At 37.2% G+C, this 27,717-nt stretch overlaps 1 protein-coding gene across 2 annotated transcripts in view; it reads left to right on the top strand.

The window, feature by feature from the left end:
* LOC136759777 (serine/threonine-protein kinase PAK 3) overlaps window positions 1–27,717 on the top strand; it is a 51,189-nt gene that overhangs the window by 4,040 nt on the left and 19,432 nt on the right. Inside the window, exons 2-6 of one of the 2 annotated variants that reach the window (XM_066714808.1) lie at window positions 17,000–17,193; window positions 19,215–19,315; window positions 20,189–20,342; window positions 20,734–20,771; window positions 24,643–24,708. In XM_066714808.1, coding sequence (XP_066570905.1) covers window positions 17,022–17,193; window positions 19,215–19,315; window positions 20,189–20,342; window positions 20,734–20,771; window positions 24,643–24,708 — 531 coding nt within the window. In that variant the 5' untranslated portion in view covers window positions 17,000–17,021. The remainder of the gene's footprint in view (window positions 1–16,999; window positions 17,194–19,214; window positions 19,316–20,188; window positions 20,343–20,733; window positions 20,772–24,642; window positions 24,709–27,717) is intronic. The other variant, XM_066714810.1, reaches the window with a different exon arrangement.

The raw sequence follows: 27,717 nt of genomic DNA, 5'->3' as shown, positions 1-27,717 counted from the left end.
TGCCCTTGTTCTCAACTCTACACTTTTGACAATATACCCTAACCTTCTGTTTGCCTTTTTTATTGCTTCCCCACAATGTTTGGATGGAGAAAGTGAGGAGTCCACATAGACATTGAGTAATGTGTTGCTTGAGGACAAAGCTGGCACTGCTGCTTCCGCCTGGATTTCCCTAGTCCTGCCCCGCCCACTTGGGTTAGGTGAACAACCGATATAGTACACACACAAACCGATATAGTACACACACAAACCAATATAGTATACACGCAAACCGATATAGTCCACACGCAAAACGATATAGTTCACACGCAAACCGATATATTCCACACGCAAACCGATATAGTACACACGCAAACCGATATAGTCCACACGCAAACCGATATAGTACACACGCAAACCGATGTAGTACACACGCAAACCGATATGGTACACACGCAAACCGATATGGTACACACGCAAACTGATATAGTACACACGCAAACCGATATAGTACACACGCAAACCGATACAGTCCACACGCAAACCGATACAGTTCACACACAAACCGATATAGTACACACACAAACCGATATAGTGTGCATACAAACCGATATAGTACACACACAAACTAATATAGTATGCTCAAGTACACACACAATCCAATATAGTACACACACAAACCGATATAGTATGCACAAGTAGACACACAAACCGATATAGTACACGCACAAACCGATGTATTATGGCCTGTTTGGCCCCCCATAGGTAACAGTATTCTTTTTGTACCTCACAAAATATATTAAGATTACATTATGCAGACTTTTTTTCCTCCTGGTTTGATCCCTTGGGATCCTGTTTCATTTTCTACCATAGAATTATGAATTTGAAGACAAACACACACACACATCTATGAATCCCTCCTAGTATTTATATTAGTAAATAGTTCATGTTAGGATGGTGCAGTCTCAGTGAGTGCTGAAGGTTGTCACAAGAAAAGCCATTTTGACTTGGTTAGTATGTCATTTATCCTTGCTAGGTTAATTGGAGTTTATGTATAAATAGTATATATTTAATGTCCTTGTACTGTATGAGTAAGCTTTTATTTTCAGTGGTTATTTTGCAAGTGGATCTGTCTTTTAAGCGGTATCCAATAATAATGAATCAATCTATATTCCTCATCTAACATAGTGAGGCTTAGAAAAAGGAATTCAAGTACCACTGCTAAAATGCATGATCACGATTCCTTTTACTCCTCGTGAAGTATATCTTTGATAGAACAAACATCGTCTCGAGACCTTGAGTAAAAAAACGATTATAAATTAATTAATAAAACAAAAAATTGATGGTGCTGGAAATGGGAAATTGCATGAATGGCTTTCATTACAAAGAGGCTCAATTTCGTGGCAAACACCTGAATTTTAATGTGTCCATGCATCATCTTCACCATCATTAAAAGGTTCATTCCATCTAGTGAGCAAAGGCAATTGAACTTGAGTACAATTAAAGCGTTCTATTCTTTACGTTTAATTAAGCGGGATCAGTTCAAAATCTGGTAAAAGGCAGGTAGGTCGATTCCAAGCCAAAACCTGGAAAACAAAAGGAGCCTGTGTATGATTGATTGAGTGGAATAAAAGCCACACCGAATTTGAGGAATCGCAATAGTCATTTTCAGATTAGCTTCAGCACTTTGTATGGGTATACTCTGTGTATGCACATGCTTGCAACTGCATGACTACATACAGGTTCATCTGTCATTGTTTTCAAAAATGTTCTCAGCCTAAAATCAAAGCAGTCTTTTAATGAAAGGGACTGTAAACAATGATCTCACAACAGTTCTTTAAATATCTCATACTCAATGGCTCCAGTGCTTTTGGGGAATGGGATGAAACGTGATACTGCACACAAATAAAACCCAGCTATGCTAATGTTTATAAATACTGCAACGACAGCTATAGCTAAATCAGCTTCTTCCATTTCCTAAGGGTAGGAACATTGCAGGAATCACTTAGTACCCCCGGCTTCCTGAGGTTCCCCTTAGCAAGGTACCCAGTGTGGTCTGTGAAGTGGATTATCATTATAAATTGTGAACCATCTGGCTATTTCGCCACAGAGCGCCTCCAAAACCACACCTAATCTGCTGCATTACTGTCTGGTCTGGGGATATTTGGTGTTCTTGTTTATTCCGTATGAACTTGTGACTCGAGCAAGGCAAACATACAATATTGTCTGTGCTATAGTATCGCTAGGGTGAATTGGAGATTTGGATATGGACTACACAGACGTAATCAGGCAGTACTGGTAGGTGTGTGGGAAAAAAACAACAACATATGAACTAGCATAGGGATATCATGAAGGTTTAGAATGATATGCAATTAAAAATGCTGAATATTATCAAGACTTAAAAAAATCTAATACTGAACTCATCATTATAATAATTTGTTCAGTGCTACATTGTGATTGCCAGAAAAACAATATTTTCAGAAACTGCATTTGAATTTTGTGTTTTCTTTTTGTATTGCTCTTTCAGTCAACACTCAAGGAGCAAATACATGTACAGAGAGGGGCCAGTGACAGTATGGGGGTTAATGAAGGATCAGATTCTTCCATCTGTTACCATTGCAATCCATGTCTTTCACTGTTGGCTGAGTTGAGTCACTTCTGTTTAAAAGAGATTGACTTAGACTAACCCTAGGCTGTTTCCCTACCTACTCTTATGAAGAAGAGACAAGTCTAGAGGCCAAAATGAGAAAGTGACAGAAGGATGTCGTACTTTTTTCATTTTAGCTTGAATTGGAATTGTTCAAATTGGTTGGTTATCTTGCTTGGCATTGCTTATAATAATAGTAATAATATATAATATAATTAATATTATGTTTGTCTACAACATACATTCCAGAACCAAATATTTAAAAAGCACTTATCTTGGTTATCTTGGAATTCAAGTAAGGTCTACTGAATATTCCGTGCTGTGATATTTCTATGCAGATAAAGACTTTGCAGAATAATATTTATCTGAAGGAGTTTATTAACATGCCTCTGCATAAGAAATACAATTCCTCAACAGTTGTTTGGCTATATCTGTCAGGAAATAAATATCCATTCCAACCCTAGAACATCTGTGCTGTTTAGAAGGCATTGACATCGTACAGTAATTCATGACCATTGGAAAGTGAAGGTTACTTATTAAGCCTAATTACAGCAAAGCTATTTTATCAATTGAAGGATTCACATCAGTTATTTGGCCTTTGCAGCACCAAGAAAAATCACATTCACAAATAATCTAAAACAGAGAGATTAGGGAAGTCTGCATGGTTATGGATATTATTATTATTATTTGGTAGTTGTAGTCAAAGTAGATGTGTTATAACAGACTGATGTTATTAGTAAGTGTAATTCGGGGCATCTTAGCCTCACATGTGCCTCAGTAGCACTATTGTCCATCCCTCTGCAGAACAATGTCTCTCTAGGTCAGCTGTCAGTTATACAGGGCCAGTTACACTGCAGCTTAATTGATGCCACAAAGTTAGAGATATCAGGGACTTCAGGCTTGAAAGGCTATACAAACATTTTATTGAACTACAATACCAATTAAAACATTTTTATTTTCCTACAAGAGACTGCTCAGGGAAATAGAAACCTGGTGAGGCATACATTTGCAGTTTTCTATGTAAGACTTTATGAAATAGGAGAGCACCACAGGTCCACGCAATTCACAGCCCTGCAGATTTTTTAGACATCCCTAAAACGTCATTTTACAGAGTTCATTTTGAGTGAATGGGAAAGTAATGGGGGCAACTGAGTAAAAGGGAGTTTAAGTGGAGTGAAGGCTGGCAGACCCTTTATTTGGTTTTCAAATAGTTAGTTTCAAATAATGAATGAACAGGAATGGACGCTGGCATAACAAAGTGTTTACAGAATATACTATTTGCTATCACTAAGACAGAATAGCCAAAGCATAACAAAAGAAGAAAAAAATAACATTTAACCAGGCAGTACTCTCTTTGAAGAGGAAATGAGGAGAGAATGTATATGCAAAATAAACCTATAAATAACATGCTATATGATTTATAGTTTTAGACCCCACAGTCAGGCTTGCAAGGCTTGGTGTAGAAGTAATTGCACATAGCACTGCATGGAGTAATGCATCATACAGTGATGATACCATCTCACTCGTATTATTAATGCTGACATGAGGACAGGACAAACACCCTTTTTAGGCAAAGAAAAATCACAGCTAGTAGTTCTGTATTTGGTCACAAGCAAGGTTCATTTAGAGAGATGAAAAAGTCTTAATACTTCAATTTATGAATTGCAAAATACCGTCACACAGATGAACTTGCCTATTACCAAGTCTGAAGGAAAGCTGCAATCATTTAGTTACAACACCCCTTTTCTGTAATTTTAACTTACCTCCTGTATAGCCCTACACTGCCTGTTAAAGGTATTGTAATATAAATGTACCCCCAGACTGTTCACCTTTCAGTAAACAAGTACAAGCTGCAATTACAATCACCTCCATGAAAAATCAATCAGGAAGCCTAAGTCAAGAAAGCAAAAGGAGTCAGATTGCTCACCATTCCACTTAAACTGCTCCTAAGTGGATCAGAGATATTATAGACAATAAAATGTAGGATAGAGATGTACGTACATAGTGCATTTTTCATTCAGAACCCTTTAACACTGGAAAGTACAAATCTCATCTGTAAAGATCCATAGTAGCTTGTGGTTCTTGTTTTAAGTGAGCACCTAATTACTTGATTGGGAATGGTCATTTACTGGCCTGAGCAATGACCTTGAGGTGTATTTACATGACTGCATTTTGATTATATTTCTCTAACAGAAGCCATTCTTGTGGCTTTACTCTGATAACCACAGTTTCCAAACCATTAAAGGAATACTAACATTTTTATGCTCCTCTGTTCAGCCGTAGTGTGTATATGTTGGTGGTGCTCTCAGCCTTAGAGATGAAAATCTGTTTAGGAATTTAAATTGGCCACACAGAGTCCAGAGCCTAGATTTGTTATCCCCCGAATTCCCTATTGGGCTAATTGTTGGGACCTTTGATTAGGGCCCTTGAAAGACAAGGAAAGTTCATTCACAAAGCCTTTATTTAGCATGGAGAGCAGTTCCTCAAATCCATTTAACACTGAACAATGCATAGGTATACTGAGTATGGTAATCTAAACAAATGGTCCATTAATATAACATTTTAAATGTATTGTTTTCATCTTATTTTACATACAAATTTCCCCTTACTGAAAATGATAACCCTGACATTTGCTAAGCTGAAGGCATGCAAGCATCAGTTTTAAACAGCTTATAATGAAAATGTTTTATTTAGGTGTGCACTACAACGTTGTGGGGTTTGTTATTTTACGTCTGATATCCATTTAGTGTTTTCAGCTTTCATTCCTCAGGCAGGTCTGTAAGGCTTTCACAAATGGCATTTAGCAGGGATTTGTGGCTGGTGTAAATCCAGCAGTTTTAACAGGTTCAGAATGTGGAATGCTGTGTGTCACAATCTTCAATGTAGATCACTTTTAAAAATGAATTTTCTCGTCAGTTCACCCAGGTTATTAAATGATTTTGATTTTCTGCTGCTTTCATTGAAATGACCTTGGGTTTTTAATGAGCCTAATAAAACCCACTGTCATGATCTAAAGACCCCCATGGATTTCCAGACCTGAGGTTTGGAGACACCTGCCTAAGACTGCCAGTGTATTACATCCTAATTACCTTTGGTCATAACCATTACCTTCCAGTCCTACGATATGCCCCAACCACAAGTAACCTATTCACTGCCCTTTCCGGTGTTGGTTGCCTGCCAACGATATTCAAAGCAGTAATTATAATACCTAGAGGCAAGTGAAGATCTTTCATTTTGGAGATCTTTGGGTAATGATCTTGGCTCTGTGTAAGTTATTTTGGGAGCCTTTGGATGATAAAAGCCTCACATTTTCAATTCCACAGCAAACTACACATCACAAAAAGGACCAAAAGCCTCTGCATCTCTGCTCTTAGATTTAAGACTTTCACCAGCACCCTTGTATGACTTTGTACACTAATATAGATCATCCAGTAAGTGGGTATGCATCGGTAACCTCCAAATCCATGGGGTTGACTGCTATTCAAGTCATCCATGAGAAAGAAAGTCAAGGGGTTTTATTGTTACACCAACAGCAAAGAAAAAACTGTAGAATGTTTATGTCCAAATATTAATTGGGGCATCAGGCATGGTCAACTGTTAAAACATGCTTTACCACAATTGCCCTCTCAAGAGAATCAAGGCATATGAAATCACTGGAGGTAACTGAAACTGGGGTAGGGTGCCACACTTCCATTATTGATTGTTGCTTTATGAGATGCCATGAAAACGTAACAAGTCAAAGAAGAATCAATGTATAAAATAACTAGGCACCAAGAGCTAAAAATACAGAAATGCAATACAGCAAAGGCTGAAAATGATTGTAATGCCTTAGGGCCACATTTCTAAATCTGAAAGGACTATACATTTTTTTTTTTGTTAAGCTGTGAAATTGCAGAGTATCTTGTGACTTCCTCTGCTAGCCACACTGCACTGGTCACAAGGCCTCCTTGTGAGATTGTGTACACAGTGAAAAGGGATATGAAATAAAAAAAGAGTTCTCTCTTTTTCTCTCTCTGTGGCATTTGCAGGTTAGCTGTCAGAAATCTCAGAACCAGCAATGGTGGGGGAAGAAAAAAAAGCTACTGAATTATGCTGTTAGAACTCGATGCAAAATGTCTATGCGGTGGTTTTTACCTTTGTGGGCGCTGAACTAATTCAGAACAAAGATGTGACAAAATGTTTAGAAGGTACCAGCAATGAATTCATATTACTTCAAGGTGTGCAGTAAGGATACACATCATAGATAATAAATGTGATGTCAGTAAAAAAAAAAAGAAAACAATAAGCTATAGACATGGGCCACATGCCCATTATTTTGCAGATGTTCATGTACATCCAAAGAAAGCCAGCAAATGGATGGGTAAATAGTTTGTTCAAGTGAAGCCATCTGTGCTGTACTGTCTCTTCCAAGATGAATCCAGTGCCATGGCTTGCAGATTCCAGACCCTGCAGAGCATAGCAAATGCACTGGCAGCACAGCTCAGAGCTGAGGAGAGAGAAGTAGACTGCAAAAGACTGCAAATTGATGTGCCCGAAACATGTGATCAAAATAGGGGACAGTTGCAGCAGATAGTCCAACATAACATTATGCAAAGAAACAAAACTAAACATAGTTTACATGTAGTTCTATTAGAAAACATGTCTAACTGTTGGTTGTGACTCATAATTCAGGTACAAAAACCAGCTTGAACTATACAATTCATAATCCTGTTTTATTTCTATGACAACGGTATAAATAATCTGAAAATGAACTGAAAATGATTTAATTCCATATAACTATGATAAGATAACTATGCACGTAGTAGGTAGTAAAAATAAAAGTATAGTCAAGTATCCCTATACATCACAATTTGCATACATGTATAGATGTCAGGTTTCATATCAGGTCTGAGATGGAAAAAAACAACTTTTGTTTTTAATGTCTCTTTTCTGTTAGTTTGCGTTCTAACTGAACACTTTTGAAGCAGTTATTTTTATCATCAGAGAGGCAGTTAACTGCCTTTGCACAGAGCAGAGGACTATAGAGGCTACCTGATTAAATGAGAGGAACACATTTCTTATCACAGCTAATCAAATGTAAATGTGCCAGGGAAAAACTCAATAAAATGGTCTCGAGGGAACACATCACTGAAGAGAAGACGGCATTTCATGTGCAAGAGAATGTTTCATTGCCAGTTTCTATTCTGACAGGAGGATGTGATTTCCAGATAAGCTCTTTATACATTAGAAATTCAAATCAGTGTGTTACCATTAATGTTTGATCCTTCTTTTTAATGGTGTACGTAAATATTTCCCCCCCCCACCACCACCATTCTCTCACTCTCTTCCCTAACCTGTGTATTTTATCTATCTCATCTGGTTTTAGTTTTTTGTACCGATTCCAAGTAGCACCTCCCTTAACTGATTCCATTTTCTGAATCCAAGCCAACAGGAAACAAGAGCAGAAACCTTTTTGGACACAATGAAATCAATCTAATGATATAGTATTAAGTTTAGTCTCATACCTAAAAGAATAAAATACAATAACCTGCAGAATATTCTTAAAGGGGGAAATGTTATATATATATAACGAATAGCCTAAGGATTATATTACCATAGAGACCAGGGATAGCGTGGATAGGAGACACACACGTTCTCGTGAGAAAGGAGAGATATGACTGTAGTGTATAGAACATACAAGTTATGATAATATGGAGTGGCAGTAGGTTTACATTATGCAGCAATTGCACAAGCATGGTGGAGAAAGGTCAGCAGCAGTATCTGCGGTATAAGATAGCAGGATAATTTGGTTTGAATTTCTAAACTTCCCCCACATTCCAAAATTTCAGCAGTCTTAAAATAATCACTTCAAATACTCCTGACTTCTTCCAAACATGTTTCTGGAGTGGCAGCATTAGGAAAACACATCTCTATGCAACAAAAGCAATTAGGGGGAAAAAATACAGTAGTGGCTGTGCATTTGTTGTTTTAAATGGTTGTAAGTGCATTCATCTTAAGAAGTTTGCGTCTGTTCACTGCCCCAGTTCTACTTTAAAATATATTGAAACAAATCCTTTTGGAGTACCCATGGATAGTAAAGGGTTCTTCTCCTGTTTCTTAGTTTTTTTGGGGGACTGCAATATCATGTTTAGCAGAAAGATTCAAATTCAAGACTGTCGTTTAAAAACGGAGTTGATCAGGCCTGCACAGTAAATAAGTCAGTGCTTGATGCTTAGCCACGGTGAAAGATAAGAAATGCCTGGGCCCCTGTTGAGCTTCCATGTTTAGCATCTCTGGAAGCTGACCACTCAGCATGCTTCCCCAGCAATAAATCAGGTGGGACACCGAGGTTTAGAAAAAATATATAACAAATACAGACAATAGTCAACCTGTTTGAACAAAAACACCAGGGTCAACTGAACAGCAGAGAGATACCAGCAGACATGGCGATGTAAGACTGCATGCAAAGAAATCAGGAATCAAAAGGGTTCGGAAACAATTCCAGTAGCAGAGCTTCAGAATATGTTTTCTTGGACAACTGTAACTGTTCTTAGCATTGGCTAAGAAATTAATAATATTTCATCAGTACTGTCAGCTGTTCAAAGAATCTTTAAACTCTACTATCTTACTATACTACAGTATAAGAGTTTTAACAATACTTGCCATCTTCCTTTACTTCATCTCACTCTCATAAGCACACTGTCTCTTTTGAGATAGTTAGAGGGGCCTACAAGCAACTTTGCAAGTTTGGGAGCTTTTTTTTGTTTTTCATTGCATTTTTTTTGGAAATGTGATATGTGATAAGTTGAAAATATTTCCCAAGCAGTACCCAAGCAGTCACGAGGATAATCGACAGAACCCCAGGGAAGACACATCTGAGACCAGTGGCAGCCACTGAGACAAAATAGGGAATAATCAGGAGCAGGGGCCTTAGAGAGGGCCCAAAGCTCAACTGAGATTAAAAAAAAAAACAGGCTTAACCAGGAACAGGGGCTCCACAAAGGACCCGAGGCTCAAATGAGACAAAGGACTTAATCAGAAACAGGAACCTAACAGATTGTCCTGAGGCTCAGCCGAAACAAGCGCTGGAGGGCTGCTAGATGAGGCCAGTCCTGTGACATCCAGCCTGTAAAAGCCTGTAAATGTGTTGAGAGCTATTTTCAACTTGAAAGATAACCATTGATTTTGGAGATCTTGGCACCGGTGGTTTTCATATGAAGCTTCTAAAATAAGGCTTTAAAAAGGATTCCATTGACCCAATTAAATAATGAATTACTTGCATAATTTATGGAAGAGCAATACATGGAAAGGAAAATGCTAGAAGCCCCTCCAAACATGAAAGAGCCCCCCCCCCCCCTTCTGATTAATCAAGGAAAGGTAAAAAGTAAATAGAAAAAAAATAGTAGATGGGTTTGATTTAATCGCCTTCTTTTGACACTGGTCTTATATCGGTTAATTAATTAAAGCTTTTGTTTCAATGGAGTAATCTTCTTTTCTGAAATTTGAAAATGAAAATGAAAACTATTGTTTAGAAATTGGAAAAATAAACAAATCAAACTATAACAATTATTGTAGTAATAAAGCTACATTTAAGTGGATAGATATTTAATAACCCCACATGAAATATATGAAGATATGGTTGATGAATAAAGTGTATATGTTTTGCATATATATATAGTTGTTTTTTTCTCATGGATGGTATATGACATCACCCTGACTGCAAATATGTTTCAAAAAAGCACAAAAGCACTGAATTTCTAGATCATTTTACTAGATAATTAATTGATTATAGACATTTAGCCTTGATTTGACTTTATGACACAAAACAATAAAACAATTCAACAATATGCGTTTTCCCTTAGTATGGACGATTTCAGATTATTTCTCCAAAATTTTCATAGATAGCCATCACTTCCAATCTTGTGGGTGTTGGGTGAAAGCACTTTTAGGTATAAGAAGGTATGGTTTAAATATTGCGTTATCATGCAAATGAATTTAATTTATGTAGATCTCAACCACATTGGTTGCCCAAGGTTCATGCAAGAGCTCAACCTAAGATAATTACTTCTGTGATCTGCTTTTGGCACTTGCTATTAATTAAAACTTAAACATTGTTCATTATAAAATAAAAATAAACTTTTCTAAGCAAGTACTGAACTTACTCTTACTGAGGATGGTCTGTATTTATAGCTTCATAGCAAGTTGCTTTACATATTTAGAATAAAATATATGTGATCTTGATTTATAAGACTGTTCAGCTTTCCTTCAATAGAAGGTCCAGGTCTGTAGATGCTTATAAAGACTGTGGCCTTGCATTTCTTCATGAAACAGAAGGCATGGCTGATGGTGCGCCCAAGAGTTCTGCAGAGCTCACTGTGAGGTGATGTCTTCTATGGGAGGACAAATGTGGACATTGAGGACCAGCACATGAAAGAGGCATCACGTACCTTTGTTACTCAGGTCCATCCATCTCTGTGAGGCAGGCCGAAAGCTGTTTCAGTAATTGCCTAAATGAAGCTGTGTAAGTTCAGCTGTCCTTCCACGAACACAATGCAATGTCATTAAAATCATTTCCAAGACCCCTTTAGTTTCTGATCTACAATGCCTCCAAAAGCCTACAGTGGACCATTTAAAAGCATGCGATTTAAGAGCAGCTCCAGGAAGAGGGAAGGAGTCAGTTTTACGTCATATGCAGATCAAGCAGGGCAATATTTTTATGTATGCACTTTCTGTAGCATATCTCCTGCTTTATTCTGATTGCCAGCATTTAGTCATTTTTGAAAAAAAATAGTTTTTTTAAGGATGAGAAGAATTGTGAGAGAAGGCATTATTTTATCCATTCAGCAGCATAGAACAGCACTAGTCTGTTAAAAGACACCTATAACCTGCAAATTGCAAACTCATTTTAGACATTTATATTTATTCTATCAAATGTAGAAGTCTTTTTGATATCTCTCCAAGCTCAGTGTGATCCTTTTTTAATTATACCTATTAAAACCAACATAAGAATAATACATGAACTAGAAATTACAACAGGGGTCCTTTTACATCACAAAGAGGGGCTTCAACCTGATTTCACTGATTTTCGGCAAGAACATTATCATTTCTTTGGCTATGGCTTTTTATTTATTTTGATGATGGCTTCATACAAGGTATACAAGTGGTGTAATACTGACAGTGTAAAGTGATTTCAGAGAAAATGCCGACCACGGCACAATGCAAGATGCAACCCAATGAAGCAAAAAAGGAAGGGTTCCAGATAGGGCAACTACAGGAAACGAGGTGTAGATAGCTGACAGGTAGATATAGATCTTAAATTATAATACAAATCCAGCTCATAGATTTTTTATTAAGAAAAAAACAAGGAATTTACAGTGGTGTGGCCTGAAGATACCATCCTCATTTGCCTTATCAAATAGTATGAACCAGTTAGCTGAACACTGAAACACTGCTGTGGGAAATTAATTTGGCACAGATAAAACGCTCTGACCAAGAAGCAAGTAAAAGGGGATGAGAGTGAGCTGGAAAAGATATAATCAGGTCACTGGTGCATGATCTACTCATACACTGCTCCTGGAAGAGTCTCTGAGAGGAGCGGACTGAGATACACGCTGGTCTTTGTGACAGACACACAAATATTGATACTGGTGCCCCTGTGCATGTTTGTTTACTATAAAATGGCACCTCTTAAAACAAGACAATGCTCTAGAAACACTGCTGAGTGAAAACATTTTGATGTTCTCGCCCAGTTTTTATTTATTTTTATGTACAAACAGGGCTGTGCCCTCCCTCAGGGACTGCGTGTCAGTGAATCACATGCTGTATTTAAAGCTTCAGGCAGTACTCTCAGAAAATGGTAATATCATTTAGGGGGACACAGAAGTATGCAACACTGGTCTCTTTGTTGGGTGATTACCAGTTTGACGTCTTTGATCTCCTCTGCCACGTCTTTGACTGGCAAAAGTAAATGTTCATAGACAAAGATTAACTTTTCAAATTAAAGAACACGAAGAACTTCAAACTTGTTAAACTTTCATTGAGGGATTTCGTGCAGATCAGCAGATTTTCAGTTTTAATTTGGTATCGTGTTTTTTATTCAAGAAGAGGGCCAGTGACATTTAAAAATGGGTGGAAAAAGTATAAACATTTCCATCAGCATATTTGTAATAGAAATCTGGTTTAAACTAGTTTCATAAGGTCAAAGGGTAACTTGCTAAGCTACCATGCAAAATAGAACTGATCAAATTATATTGCGGCACACAATTTCTTCTTCGCCTTGCGTTAAGCTCTTTCACAAACAAAGACTATCATTTCTAGCTCTCTGCCTCTACACCTGTGTAACTCCACACCTAGCTTAACAAAGGCTTTTTAGTGATGAGTAACATCACTGAGTGTTGCACATGAAAAATTTCCATTACATCAAACAGTAGCCTCCAGTTCTGGCCAAGCAGGACGGTATTTTGCTATGGTTTCAAATTTTCTGCCACCACACATCAACTTCTCTGGCAGCAGTAGGTCATTTACATGTTATACTTCAGTAGGCACATAAATCCACAGCAGTGTTTACTTGAGGGGCTATCACTGCCATGTTGTAGTTGACATCAAAAGAAAATTATAGCTATTCCAAAGAAGAACAGAGGATTTATTTTTCAAGATAAAAGATGTGGACAAAAGACTGTAAAACAAATCAGCTCTTATAGGATAGGCTTTCCTCATTCGATGAATGGGCTCTTTACCTTTATTTACACAGAAAGCTAACAATTAACCCAAACTAAACAATATTATAGCTACCACCTTTTTAATCTCACTATTCTTACACAAACTGGTGTATTGAAACAAAGGAATAGTGAAACCAGCATAGTGAAACTTTGCACTGATTATACGATTTGCTGATTTCAGATATGTGCCAATTGATTAAAATGTAAATGGCCCCTGCATATGGATCTAGCACAAAATATCCATGTACTTTGTGGTGACTTGACTCAATTAACTCAATCAGCATGTTTTGAGATCACAGGCTAGCCCATAATTTCCCTTGGCTGTGTGAGCCTTTCCTTCAGGGTTGTCACAGAGACTGATCATGGAGAGCACATTTATAATCTACAACTATTGTTCTCTTCCACAATCCAGCACGTTTTACAGGTTTCCCTTGAACAAGTGTGCTAATGCTGCAAATAGTTCAGATACACTCAGTTTGACCCTAACCCTATTTAACATTATGCGTGTGGACCTCAGAGATCAGAGCTACTCTTTACTAGCTCGATTATATAGTCATTATATATTTCTGATTAAATGTTTCCTGTTAAACCTGCTGATTTGTGACTCCGGGACCAGAGTTGTCTCTATATCTTCATGCTTTCTTGATCTGTTATATTGGAAGAATCACGTACAATTGGCATTTTCTTCAGTATTAGACTCAGACGTTCCTGAATCACGCTTCTTCATAAATACATTTAAACCTTACTGTACCTGTTTACTTTCAATTCATGAGTTTTGAAAGGAAATTCTAAGTGTGTTGACTTGGCTATTTTGTACATTCATGCTGAAGGACATTTCAGAAGCTCAGACCCTTTGTCCTTGTTTATGTTGGGTACATTTTCAAAATGATATCCCTCCCAATAAGTTGGTACCTTACCTACTTGATATTTTTATGTTTGTTTGTTAATTTCAGCCATGTTGATACACCTAGGTTTGACTGTGCAATCACAGTTTACGTGTTACTCTAGGGTCTTTCAAACTAACAGTTTGTTTAACAAGTAGCAAGAGCATTCGATAACAGGAACATTAGCTAATGATATACAAATATTTGCGTCATTGACTATGAATGTAATTTTGGGCAGTGCTGAGTGCAGTGCTTTCTGTGCTCTGTGTTCATGTTTTGTTTTGTTTTGAAACCCAATGTGCTGCTTTTCTTGAAGCTTCAAGAACACGTTTCAAAAGACTGCAGCTGAAACAACAATACAAGATAATAGCCCACACAATAAAATCTGCAAAGTCTCTCGATTCAACCCCATTATGTTTATGCTTTGATATCTCATTGTGTTGACTAACTTTTCTGCAGCTATTGCCAACCAGCTAAACATCCCAAAAGTTTAGTTATTGTTTAGTTATTTTTGCAGAAGATATTTGTTAAACAATGCATACAGGAACAAATGCTTTAAAACTGATTTGAACATGAAAGGTCAATGGGGTCAGTATTTGCTCTCCCACAGTATAATCCACAAAACAAATACTGGAGTTCAAAGCGATTGAAAATGAACTTCTCCAATGGTACTTTGTAAATACCGCAAACAAGATGGTGACTCCCTTTTCAATGAAAGGAACAATATAATTAGTCTAATGTCTAACTAATGTCATTTTTGAGGGGCTTGTGGGATACAGTCACCAAAGATTCAAAATTGTGAACAGATGACCCTTTCAGAAGCAAATGTTTTGTTTTTCTTCCATTAGCGAGGAGATTACAAAAATAAAAATCTTGACTCGAATTGACAATAAATGTTGACCACCTGGGACTATATGGTAACCCATGTTTGCAAACAATTTTTCAAATTGCTAGAATACACCTGTGCTCTATTCCACCTGTCTTTCCACCTGCACTAATGTATTTGGTCAATAGTGTATTTTTTAATCAACCAGTTTTCAGTGAAAAAGGTAGCTGCATAATGAAACTGTACACCTATTGGTAATGGTGTATTAGAAAAAGTTGTCATATTTTTCCACATTTACTACACAGTACTGAGCGACTGGAGGCTTGTCTTTTCTAAGAACAAATCTGGATGCCTCAGACATCTATTCAGATACTCCTTTGATCAATCAGACACTATATGAGCATGAGCTGCACCCAGGGCTTTCCAGTCAAGATGACTTTTTTTATTTATTTCCTTTGCTATTGAACTTAAGTTAATTATATACAATTACCATCATATATGAGCCATAAGTAAAGTCTCAATATATTTTGACATTAAGTATTATTTTATGTTTAACAAATAAAGTCCACAACTGGATCGGCCGTGGCTTACTGTTATAGAGCAGTATATGCCATATATATATATATATATATATATATATATATATATATATATATAGCATCAGCAGCAGTGTTTATTGATCCAGTACTGGATGAAGGCCCCCTCGAGATATTTCCACTTGTTTTAATGTACAACTTGTCTCTTTTCCAGGTCATACCAAAATTTATCTTATTTCATCTTCACATTTTTTATGTGGTCTTCTTCTAGGTCCTTTTTCAGCTCTTGGGCTGTATTCAATAGCTTTTTTTCTTGCAATTCTCTGACCCTTGACCATTTCAATATTTTCACTCTTTCAATCACGTCACATTCTTTCCACGCTTCTATTTGTTGTGTCCAGTTTATGTATAATTGTTGTGTTTAGTGACCAGGTTTTGGAGACATAAGTGAGCACTGGTAGTATGCTTTGATCAAATACTTTTCTCTTCAGGCAAATGGGTAGATTTCCTTTCAGCAGTGTAATCTTTCAATGTATTCCATCCCATTTTTTATTCATATAATGTATATATCTATATCTATATCTACATCTATAAATGCTAAGGTTAAAAATCTTGAGAGCAATAAAAAATGTAACACAATTTACATGATATGTCCCAGTCTACTGTCCTTCCTATTCCTAAACACTTCAGGGCTGTAGCTTTCATTCAGGTTGACAGTTAGGAATGATATTTCCCCAGTAAGGTGCAAGAGCTCTATTCTCGTCAGAAAGATACTGTCACATCTGAGCTGGACCCCTGCCTATTGAAGGCTGGAACTTACTAAATTAAACTGTCAGTGTCTTTTCTTTTTACACAATGTCCACTTGTTCTTACACGGGCAATGACTTGGTAGCTAATTAACACACGGTGGACTGTAGCAGTCGTTTAAGATGGTTTTAATACTAAATTCAGGCACATGGATTATAATGGTATAGAAAGCCAGCAGAAGAATGCAAAGAACAGACCCTCGCTACATTTCTTAGTCTTCTTAGGCTGAAATACATATCAGAGCTACAACATGGTTGTAGTTCCACACATTTCAGAAGAACCACCTTCATATGTTTTTTCCCCAAATAAACATTTATCTAGGTGGCTCAATTTGTTCCTCAATGATACTTATTAACCCAGGTTTTGGGGATTTGAAAGAGTAATCTTTTACACAGAACTTTTTATTCTTGTTTTGCAAGTTTGAAATAGGCCAAAATTGCAAGGAGTTGAGAGATTATGTTGTTTACTTTTTGTCTTGTCAGTTGTTTGGGAAAATGTTTTATTGAGATGTCAAGTTTTCCCTCAAGTAAAACCGATGTTCATCTGATGATATTATTTGCATCTTGCTATACTAAAGTTACATAAATACATGAAGTAAACTAATGTCCCCTTATTTCTACTTACAGGACATTGTGAGTGCTACTAAACATGTCCGATAGTGTCGATATTGAAGAGAAACCGCCAGCCCCCCCCTTGAGAATGAACAGTAACAACAGAGACTCTTCCTCAGCAAATCACGGCTCCAAACCTTTACCAATGGCTCCTGAAGAGAAGAACAAGAAGGCTCGTCTGCGCTCCATCTTCCCCGGAGGAGATAAAAGTAAGTGTGTTCAAGCTGCTCTATTTTGCCATGTTTCAAACACTGGGAACACCTTACTCTCTAACTGGCCTCTTAGCCACTGCCTTTCCTACCACATCAAACAAGCCTAGAAACCTCCTTGCACTCCTTGTGGGAATTGGGCCCACAGTAAATCAAAACTCTGGCCCACCTGCTATTCATAGATTTTTCTTCCATTGTGATGACACAAGACAATCACTATCAAATAATGAATAAGTAATTTGCCATTGGTGAATGGGTTGAAGCTTTTATTCAATCATTGGGCCTTGCTGGTTGCAAATACAACAATATGATGGAAACCGCATCCCTGCTCTAGACAAATGAGCAGTATTGGATGTGCATATGCCTAAAGAGAATGAGTCAGGAATTTTAAAATTTCTGTGCTTTCAGGAAAGATAATAACGATAAAAACAAGAAACATTGTGAAGCTCAAAATACGAATTCAATCCATTTGGCAAGGAGCACACCCTTCTCATTAAATCCTGGTGATTGCACACATGGCAGGTTCTACACTCGTGTCTTTGATCCATTTGCAGCCACTGATTTTTTGGTATAATAACGGCCTCACACTGATTTCAAAGAAAAGGCCTTTTTTCTTTGAAGTGAAAAAATAAAGTCCTCTCTGGGTTTATTTACATATATATATATATATATATATATATATATATATATATATATATATACACTCACCTAAAGGATTATTAGGAACACCTGTTCAATTTCTCATTAATGCAATTATCTAACCAACCAATCGCATGGCAGTTGCTTCAATGCATTTAGGGGTGTGGTCCTGGTCAAGACAATCTCCTGAACTCCAAACTGAATGTCTGAATGGGAAAGAAAGGTGATTTAAACAATTTTGAGCGTGGCATGGTTGTTGGTGCCAGACGGGCCGATCTGAGTATTTCACAATCTGCTCAGTTACTGGGATTTTCACGCATAACCATTTCTAGGGTTTACAAAGAATGGTGTGAAAAGGGAAAAACATCCAGTATGCAGCAGTCCTGTGGGCGAAAATGCCTTGTTGATGCTAGAGGTCAGAGGAGAATGGGCCGACTGATTCAAGCTGATAGAAGAGCAACTTTGACTGAAATAACCACTCGTTACAACCGAGGTATGCAGCAAAGCATTTGTGAAGCCACAACACGTACAACCTTGAGGCGGATGGGCTACAACAGCAGAAGACCCCACCGGGTACCACTCATCTCCACTACAAATAGGAAAAAGAGGCTACAATTTGCACAAGCTCACCAAAATTGGACAGTTGAAGACTGGAAAAATGTTGCCTGGTCTGATGAGTGTCGATTTCTGTTGAGACATTCAGATGGTAGAGTCAGAATTTGGCGTAAACAGAATGAGAACATGGATCCATCATGCCTTGTTACCACTGTGCAGGCTGGTGGTGGTGGTGTAATGGTGTGGGGGATGTTTTCTTGGCACACTTTAGGCCCCTTAGTGCCAATTGGGCATCGTTTAAATGCCACGGCCTACCTGAGCATTGTTTCTGACCATGTCCATCCCTTTATGACCACCATGTACCCATCCTCTGATGGCTACTTCCAGCAGGATAATGCACCATGTCACAAAGGTCAAATCATTTCAAATTGGTTTCTTGAACATGACAATGAGTTCACTGTACTTAACTGGCCCACAAATCTCCATCAACTGCAAGATGCTATCCTATCAATATGGGTCAACATTTCTAAAGAATGCTAAAGAAGGCAGTTCTGAAGGCGAAAGGGGGTCAAACACAGTATTAGTATGGTGTTCCTAATAATCCTTTAGGTGAGTGTATATATATATATATATATCCAATATACTGAAGTTAGTATATTAAAAAATGCTATATTTTAGTCATTCAATTATATACACATATACATGCTTAAAATGTATATGAATGGAGAATGTGTATGAATGTATTTATACACATAAACATTGTATAGATTCTGCTACAATTTGAACAATTTCCCTAAATATGATTGTTTTATCCTCAATTTCTTTAGCCAACAAGAAGAAAGAGAAGGAACGACCTGAAATCTCACTTCCATCTGACTTTGAGCACACAATACATGTTGGCTTTGACGCTGTAACAGGAGAGTTCACGGTAAGGACCTATGCCTCTGCCTATTAGTTGTAGGACAGAGATGGTCTTTGACTTTTATCCAATCCTACTAGGTTACACTCCACACAATAGATGTGTCATTTAATCCTTTAGCCTTCATAATTAATTAGACACAAGAATATTTAAACCATCTGTCTCAATGTTCCAATAGACAGGCCTTATTCCTAAAAGACCCAACATTGCATTTGAAACAGTTTTGTAAACAACGTTAATCCCAACTTTTAGGCTAAGTTACCCAAACAGAAAATGCAGATAAGGAGGCTTGACTACCAGTTTTAATTACATATCTCTCCAATTACCCTAGCTTACTGCTGCGCTCAAATAATTTGATGGATGTCTCCATTTGGAACAAATTTAAATAATAGACGCCTGCAGAATCATTTAGAGTGAGGCTTCATTGCTTTCAAAGTACAGAGGGATGTCTGTTCTCTTGTCATTAATAGCACAACATATTGTATTCCCTGAAAGCGGAAAATGGCTATGGAAGCTCATACTCATTTAACTTTATAATCAATGTATTGAGGGGTTAGAGGAAAGTCAAGAAGTCTTTAAAATCTTTAAAAGCTGTTGGCATCTCCTAACACTTCCCAACTCTGCTGCGGTGAGAAGGGAATCTCTTTTTAATTACAGCGAGGATCAAGGAACTATTGTACTAATGTTGCCAGTCAGTTAGTTTGGTTAGTTGTCGGTAGACATTTTGTATTGTCTGCTAAGAAACTGACAGCATGGAAGAGTAACTGATAGTTTTACCTATTATTTAAGTCCATAGGAACTGGGATGGAGGCAAAAACATCTTTGGTCTAACCCTTTCTGGAGTATAAAAGGAGTTTTAATGAAACAAAATGTTCTCAACAGGGAATCCCAGAGCAGTGGGCCCGGCTATTGCAGACCTCCAACATCACCAAACTGGAACAGAAGAAGAACCCTCAAGCTGTGCTAGATGTTCTCAAGTTCTACGATTCCAAAGAGACCGTGAACAACCAGAAATACATGAGCTTTACATCTGGAGGTGAGAGACATTCCCACATATAGGATTTGTGAGTAAGCTGCACTGATACTTTTCTGGCCGTTAAGATTTGACTTGTATTTCTTTATTCCAACAGTCAGAAAAAACAACAACAACCGCTACATAACTGACTTGTAATGATTATGGCCATTTGCCCTTTTTAGATTTATACTGAGGTTAGGCTTTTTGGTTATTAGGAAACTGCAGAATTCAATATTATTAAGTAAAAGTTTATTCATCCCATATAAATATGTTCTGAGTCCATTGATTTTGTTTTGCCTTTTTGGGGTTAGTGCCAAAATGTTCTTGGTACGGTAACCAAGCATGCAAATTAAACTGGAGAATATAAATAAATATTTTGTTTGTAAACCATATGAATTGATTTCTTTTGCAGATAAATCAGCACATGGTTACATAGCACCCAACACTCTGGTAAGTGTTCACACGTCTCATGAAAAAAAAAATCTTCCTTTAAGAGATTTTTTTTAGTTTTTCTTCCTGGAGTATTCATTTCATCAAAAAAAACAGACTAAAGACAGGCTTGAAACACACACAATTGACCAGCAGGAGTATTTGACCTGTATACTATATACTGTAGTGATTTCACTTAAATAGATCAGTACTCTTGGTAAGAGTTCCCATTGTTAAATTTCGACAAAGGCTGATCGTTCATACCCATATAGAAAATTCACCTATTTATAACATATGTTTATGTATTTTTATTGTATTCTAAATACATTACATATATATTAAAACATATAATACTATACAAATTTTCCAGGTAACACTTTACAATAATCTCTCAAGTTACAGTGTATTTACACAGTAGGTACTCATTAACTACATCTGTAACAGTGTAATTATGCTTTATTACAATGTATTTAATGTGTAAAAAGTGGGCCATGCCTGGTATAGCTCCAAAGGTAGCCTCCTGGTAGGCATCCTTACACATACTATTTATCATTATTACACATTAGGTACATTGTAATAATGCATAATTACACTGTTCTTATGAGTAACTACATATGTAGTTACTGAGTACCTACTATGTAAATACACTGTACTAAGGAGACCTCTTGTAAAATGTTACCATTTTCCATATGGGTAAGTAATAATAAAGGTTTGTAAAACATTTAGTACATTTCTCCTCACTGTAATGAACATTACATTGAAATAGCCCCCACACTTATTTTTCTGAAAATGTGTTAAATTCCTTAATATTTGGGAAATGGATTCCTTGGCTTCTTGAACATTAAAGGCATATTGCTTGTGTTGAATGTGCATTTAATTAGGAATCCAAAATTACTATATTAATGTAGACATTCAGAACCCTATGGCTTATATTTCTATTGCGAAATAGAAATGGCTGACCTATTTAATCTATTTAAGATAAAGTGTGGATGTTTAAATGTTGTTTAGCAGCTGAAGTGGATGTGTGTGCGCATGTGCTACAGGAAGTGAAAATTCAGCTTGGTAGTAACTCTACTCGCGCTTCAACAGGAAATGCATTGCTGATAATTATTTCTATAATGCATCTCTTCCTTCCTACCTGAAATGGATATCATTCCATTTTCTTTACTTGGAGATCATTCTTTTTATCTTTTTTGCCCTCTAACTTTCCTAGCAAGTAACTATTTTGTGTGAATGACAGTAAGTGACTGTGCAAGATTAATTAATTTCTCCTCGAAATAAATGTCTCATCCTATACCTACATACCAATAAACACATACACTGGTATGTAACCATATTATTGCACGGTTTTAGTTTAAACCCTTCAGGTAAGTATATTGCACACAAAAAGGGGGAAAAAAATGACATGGGGAGAAAGGGAATGTTTGAGCAACTTCTATTGAAAAGCCTTCGAAACTTTGATTTCACTGGGTTCTGTTCTTTCCAGAATGAGTAAAGAAAATAAAATGGTCTCTTTTGGCCTGTCATAGACTACAAAGCATTTTGTTATTACTGTGGGTTTCATGAAAACGAATGCGGGGCAATTTCAAGGCACCTTCTGGCTCCCCAATAGCAGGAGGGAAACGAGGCAGTTTAGGTTGATTTTCCAATTGCTTTGCATGCCACCTAATTTTTGTAACGGCTCTGCTGTTAATGTTTGTGCTTTCATGTGTTTGATTAACATATAAAAGATGACCTGAATGCAGAATGAGGCATGAAAGACTGGCACCTTGCTTAAAGCTCTGTGGGCTGAGGATGCAGCCTCAGGAAGACAGGGGGGGATGCTTGTTAACAGTGCTTTGGACTCGGCAGGGACACAATATACAAAGCAAGTGTATCTAGGATAAAGGTGTTGCTAGTTGGTGAAGTAGTGGTCAAGCTCTGCTTTGCACGGAATAAAAAATAATACAAAAACATCTAATCTTTCATTTCTCCCCCCTTTTTTCCTCCTCCATCCTCTGCCCCCATTTCTTATGAAAGTTCAAATCAATTTGATGGAATCCAGAATAGGTTTTCATAGACTTCCAATACACCAATTTCTGTATCCAAAGAAAAGCCATATGTACATTGATATTGTGAGATTCAATCGATACCAAACTGCAATCTCTAATTTGACGTAAGGGAGAATACAATAAGTACGATGAGAGAAGATGATTTACCTTGGAGTCTTTTTAATAGAGAACCAGGGATCATGATATGATGGACTGGCCTGGGTCTTTTGCAAATCATAGTCTAAGGAAAATGTGCGAGGGCACCTGGTTCAAACAGAGAACTCCATATAAAAGCCTCAGGTAGTGAAACAATATTTCCTTTCCTTTTCTAGTCTGTAAAAATTCCCAGGCGGTTTTTGCTATAATAAAAAAAAAATCTTAACAAAATCATGCAACAAATTTAACCACTTTCACCACTGGTTGATGATGGGATCTGCTTCAAGCCCTCGATTACACACAATGTCACAAGAAACCAAGGAGAAGCTGGTGTTGCATAGCATTTCTCATCAATAATTAAAGATAGTCGTTAAGCATACCTTGCTGAAACCGGTTAGCATTCTTCTGATCAGTCTGATATCAGACAAGGCGGACATTGAGTCCCAGAAATTTGTAGGATCTACTCAGACTGGTCTGACAACACCTCCCAGAATGAACACCATTCAGTCCCTAAATGCAAACTTTTAGAAATCTGATATTTCACCATGGTGCCACCCCCCACCCCCGCACATTTGTTTGTATTTTTTTTTTCCTCTTCTTTCTATTCTGGACCTGATTGTACATTATGTGTTTGCAAGTGTCATGTACTAATGCCTTTCCCACCAAAGACGTAGCTGGCTATAACTGTATGTGCAAGTTATTGTTTGCAGCTGAGGCTGGTCTTGATGACTACTTAACTCTCCCTCGTCAAGAAGGCACATTTGGAAACCTCAATGCACTTAACTGTTGCGAAGAGTTTTTTAAGTTAGAAAGAAAGACAATGTGGCTGAAATGAAAGACAAAGATAGAGACTGAGAAATCAAAAATCTCAGCTGAGATGGTTTAGTTCAGATATATAAGAAAATTGTGTGACCGGACATGGAAAGGAGAACCAAATGAGCAAGGTTCAAACAATCCTGGTATTTAAAGCAAATTTCACTAGTTTGCCCAGGTGTTACAGAGGACGAGGGACATTTTGGACAATTAAGAGGAAAAAAAACAAGAGCACAGGCAGTAATATGCCCAGTTCACGCTGGACTTGACGCCCATCTGTTCACCCCATTTTACAATGCAGCACAGTGCATTTTTAGTAAATACGTTTTGCCTCCGAGGCGAATGTTCCTTCAAGGCAGTTTTGGCTTTTACACAGTTCCCAAAATAGGATCACATCAGAATACAACTACTCATTTAACTTATTTGCGGGGGTTGTCCCCCATTCTTCCCTCCAACTTCATGAGAACATCGACTTTCTGTCAGGGCCACGTTGGGTTTTAATCATCAGGCCATGGTGTTTCAAAAAAGAGTCCACACCTGTTATGGGAACCGTATCAAAGGCAAAATAATATTTGAAGGCAGGTCTGCCACAGAGTCAAAAGCGATTTACAAAAAATAATAAATATCTGGTGTAGCAACGAATCCTGCTTTAATGGACAACAGTGTTTGAAATGAAACCAAGGAATTCTTCACTGTGGTTGGGTGTCAGTTGTTTCCATTGGTCCAGAATACAAAGTGTCACCTCAGGATAACGGTTTGTGTTAGCTCTAGGGGAAGAAAAGAAAAGGAAAGATAAAAAACATTTTTTAAAAAGCCACTGAAGGCCATTTGCTATTGTTTGTTGTGTCGGTTTGTGTTCAATAAATCCTCCCGTTTTCAACCTTCATATCCAGACTCGTCTCCTGTCCTCTGGGCCTCCTGTTACCCTTAGAACCCACAGCGCAACATTTATTGACAAGGTAATACCTTACATGCTTTCTCCATATATATGAAATAGAGATATACCTTTAAACCCATTCAACCCTACCAAATGATGTCAAGCTGATTACATCAAATGGAATAGAGTGTACTGTATTGTAGTAATGGATCGAGAGCTGCCTCAGCCAGACCTCATGAATGCCTCTGTAAAGAAAAGCTGCAACAGCAGACATATTTTCATACACGATGCAGATATAATCCTGTTTGGAGATTAAATGTAAGATTTCTCCTTAAACAAAAGATAAAAGAAAGATAGAAACAAACAAACAAGAAAAGCCTTATTATTAAAGTAATCCATAACAGGGCAGTAAAGTATTGCTTAATTTAATATCCAAAGTAAATGTAAAGTTTAGCTTTGGTCCTTCTATTTATTTGTATTCCCATCTTACAAAATGTAAAATACCTAAAATAAATAGCTTCGTCACTGGCTTTGACATTAGCTTTGTCTGTCCCAAATATACCTTTTGCAAGTACACCAGCCCACTGCTTAAGTGATGTACTTAAGACTTAGGCCAAGCAAGCTGGTGTATTTCAATCATCTGTCGAGCTGCACTCCAACTACGGCTGCAATATGTGTCTGGACACAGGCATTGAATTTGAATAATTATTTTGTGAAATACTACATAGCATTTCAAATGAAACATATAAATATTACATATCCATCACCAAAAAATGCATTCATCAGGGTTGGCTCAAGCAGGTCTGAATCTAAATGTTTTGATTGTCTCACTCCTGCTGTGTGGCTGGGAGTTTGCTACACATCATTTAGTAGGCCTGCTTATCAGATAGCTTGTCAGCTCGGTGGTTCTCCGCTCCACTTCTCCACACTAACGTCTTGGGTTTCTGATCCAACCAGGTACTACATTTCCAATTAAGCTCTTCTCTCCAATGCATCCAGCCACGGTGACTTTTATACGGTGGTATCAATTCTGTCTGCTTTCCTCATAAAACAGCTCTTAATTCATCTGGACCAAAACCAGGCAAAAACAAAAACCTACGCTGTTAGTGGTCCAGAGAACCGGGATTGGGTATCGCTGCAGTATAGGAGACATTGTCTCTTTTTGCCTGATTGGTTTTCAGAGCGCATTTTGCTGATTTGCCTTTTGCTACATGCTTCTCCGGTGGATGCAAAGAAAAATGTTTCTTACATGCCGAGCACATAATGGTGGAAGTGCAGTGTGCAGGTTTAGCATAATGCAGGGAGTGTAATTGCCTTTGTTTTAGGTGGAGGCTTCTCAGTAGGAGGACTCTTTGGCTCCAAATATAACTAGGGAGTTTTGCTGTTTTTTTAATGCATGTTGTCCAAACCCAAATATAAATTCTCATTACTTCTCTGAAATTCAGTAGGATAGGCACTTGTGTAGCCAGGGAAACAGATGTCAGAACAGTGAACACTGAAATCCTGTCATCACCAATAAATAAAGGATGGTTAATATTTGCTCATTCAGGCAGTAATTGATTTATGAATGTGAGAGTATTATTTTTTATTACAATAGTTTTCCTTAGACAAATGCGGTGGCACAACACGGTGTCTAAATAGCAATACAATAGAAAGATAAGTGGACTTGTGTTATTTAAAACAAAAAACAAACACATAGCTTTTGTATGTATGCTGTACTTAACTGAAAAATAATATATCTTGTTTAAAGGATGTTAGGCTTTAAACACTAATCCAGAGAGGCAATCCTTTCTGTACCATGTATTGGAAGATATTCAAAACTTTGCTGGGTGTTGGAGTTAAGAGATGATGGAGTGAAAATGCTGACTTCTCCCATCGCCTCAATGCAGGGCCCATTTAGACCCTCGATCCTGCTCCAGGCTCAATTATTGCATTGCTGTTTGATTTAGTGATCAGTAATTCAATTGTACAATTAAAGAGCTGGATGTACCAAAGACCTGCACTTGAATAGACCATAATATTTAGTATTGGATAACCCCAAAATCATCACAATACTCTATTCTAGTTCAGCAAAGAGTAACTTTTCATTGTCTTTCAACTTTGTCTTTCAAAGCTGTCAACAAGGCATATATGCTATTTTTGATGTCATTAAACCTGCTCCTAGAATGTCAGAGCATCTTCAATGTTTAATATCATGTGTTCCCATTTACTTACTTGAACCAATTATTGGATTAACAGGTCAAGATTAACATGATCTTTAGCCACTGATCGAAGACACCTCTAAAACCTGAAGAACATGTTTCTCTGATTGAAACGTATGTCAATTTTCAAGTTATTATTTGAACTGTTTTCTCCCAAGTCAGATGTAATTAAATCACATTTTTGTATCATACAATTATGAACATGCTGCTCCTTAATTCATATTAGTATAAACAAATGGCATCCTTTGTTAATACAATAACTGATTAAGTATGAATAGGTGCCACTCCAGGCAAAGGAAAATGATCAATATGACAAAAGAGGCAGTTAATCAAATGGATGCAAAATTTTCTCAGGCTAAATTTACAAGTAGAATGGGTTTCACATAAAAGTGTCATGTCCTCGTGAAGCTAAATATTCCGGGGGTCTAATATTTATTCCTAAGGATTGCTGAGTATGAATAATAATATTACTAATAAAACAATGTTAATACATTTTAAGTTCTAAAAAGCACATCCAACTAATGTCAGAATAGCTTTTTTAAATTAGTGCAAAAAGAATTACAGCCTACACAATGAATTCCACAAACCCAATTGGTTGTACAACCAAGTTCTGTTTCTGTTTCTCAGTTGAGAAAGTAACCTACAAATCCTGCATTTTGCAGACTAAGCCAAGGTTATGACTCGTCTCGATATGCTGGAGATTTTAATCAAGAGCCATTGTTATTAACACATGAAAATCTAGTTTGGGATTCTAATAATATTAATTTGATAACAGTCTGTTAAAAAAAGGATATTGAAAATAAATACTTTCGTATTTAAAAAAAATCATCATAGGTCAAGTGGATAACCCATGATTATCTGAGAAAGAGAAAACTGCTAAAAAGGGGATG

The sequence above is a fragment of the Amia ocellicauda genome, chromosome 10, assembly GCF_036373705.1.
Source record: "Amia ocellicauda isolate fAmiCal2 chromosome 10, fAmiCal2.hap1, whole genome shotgun sequence".
In the NCBI taxonomy this organism is placed as follows: Eukaryota; Metazoa; Chordata; class Actinopteri; order Amiiformes; family Amiidae; genus Amia; species Amia ocellicauda.
Note: the sequence above shows the minus strand (reverse complement) of the source record. Positions and strands in the feature narration are given on the sequence as shown.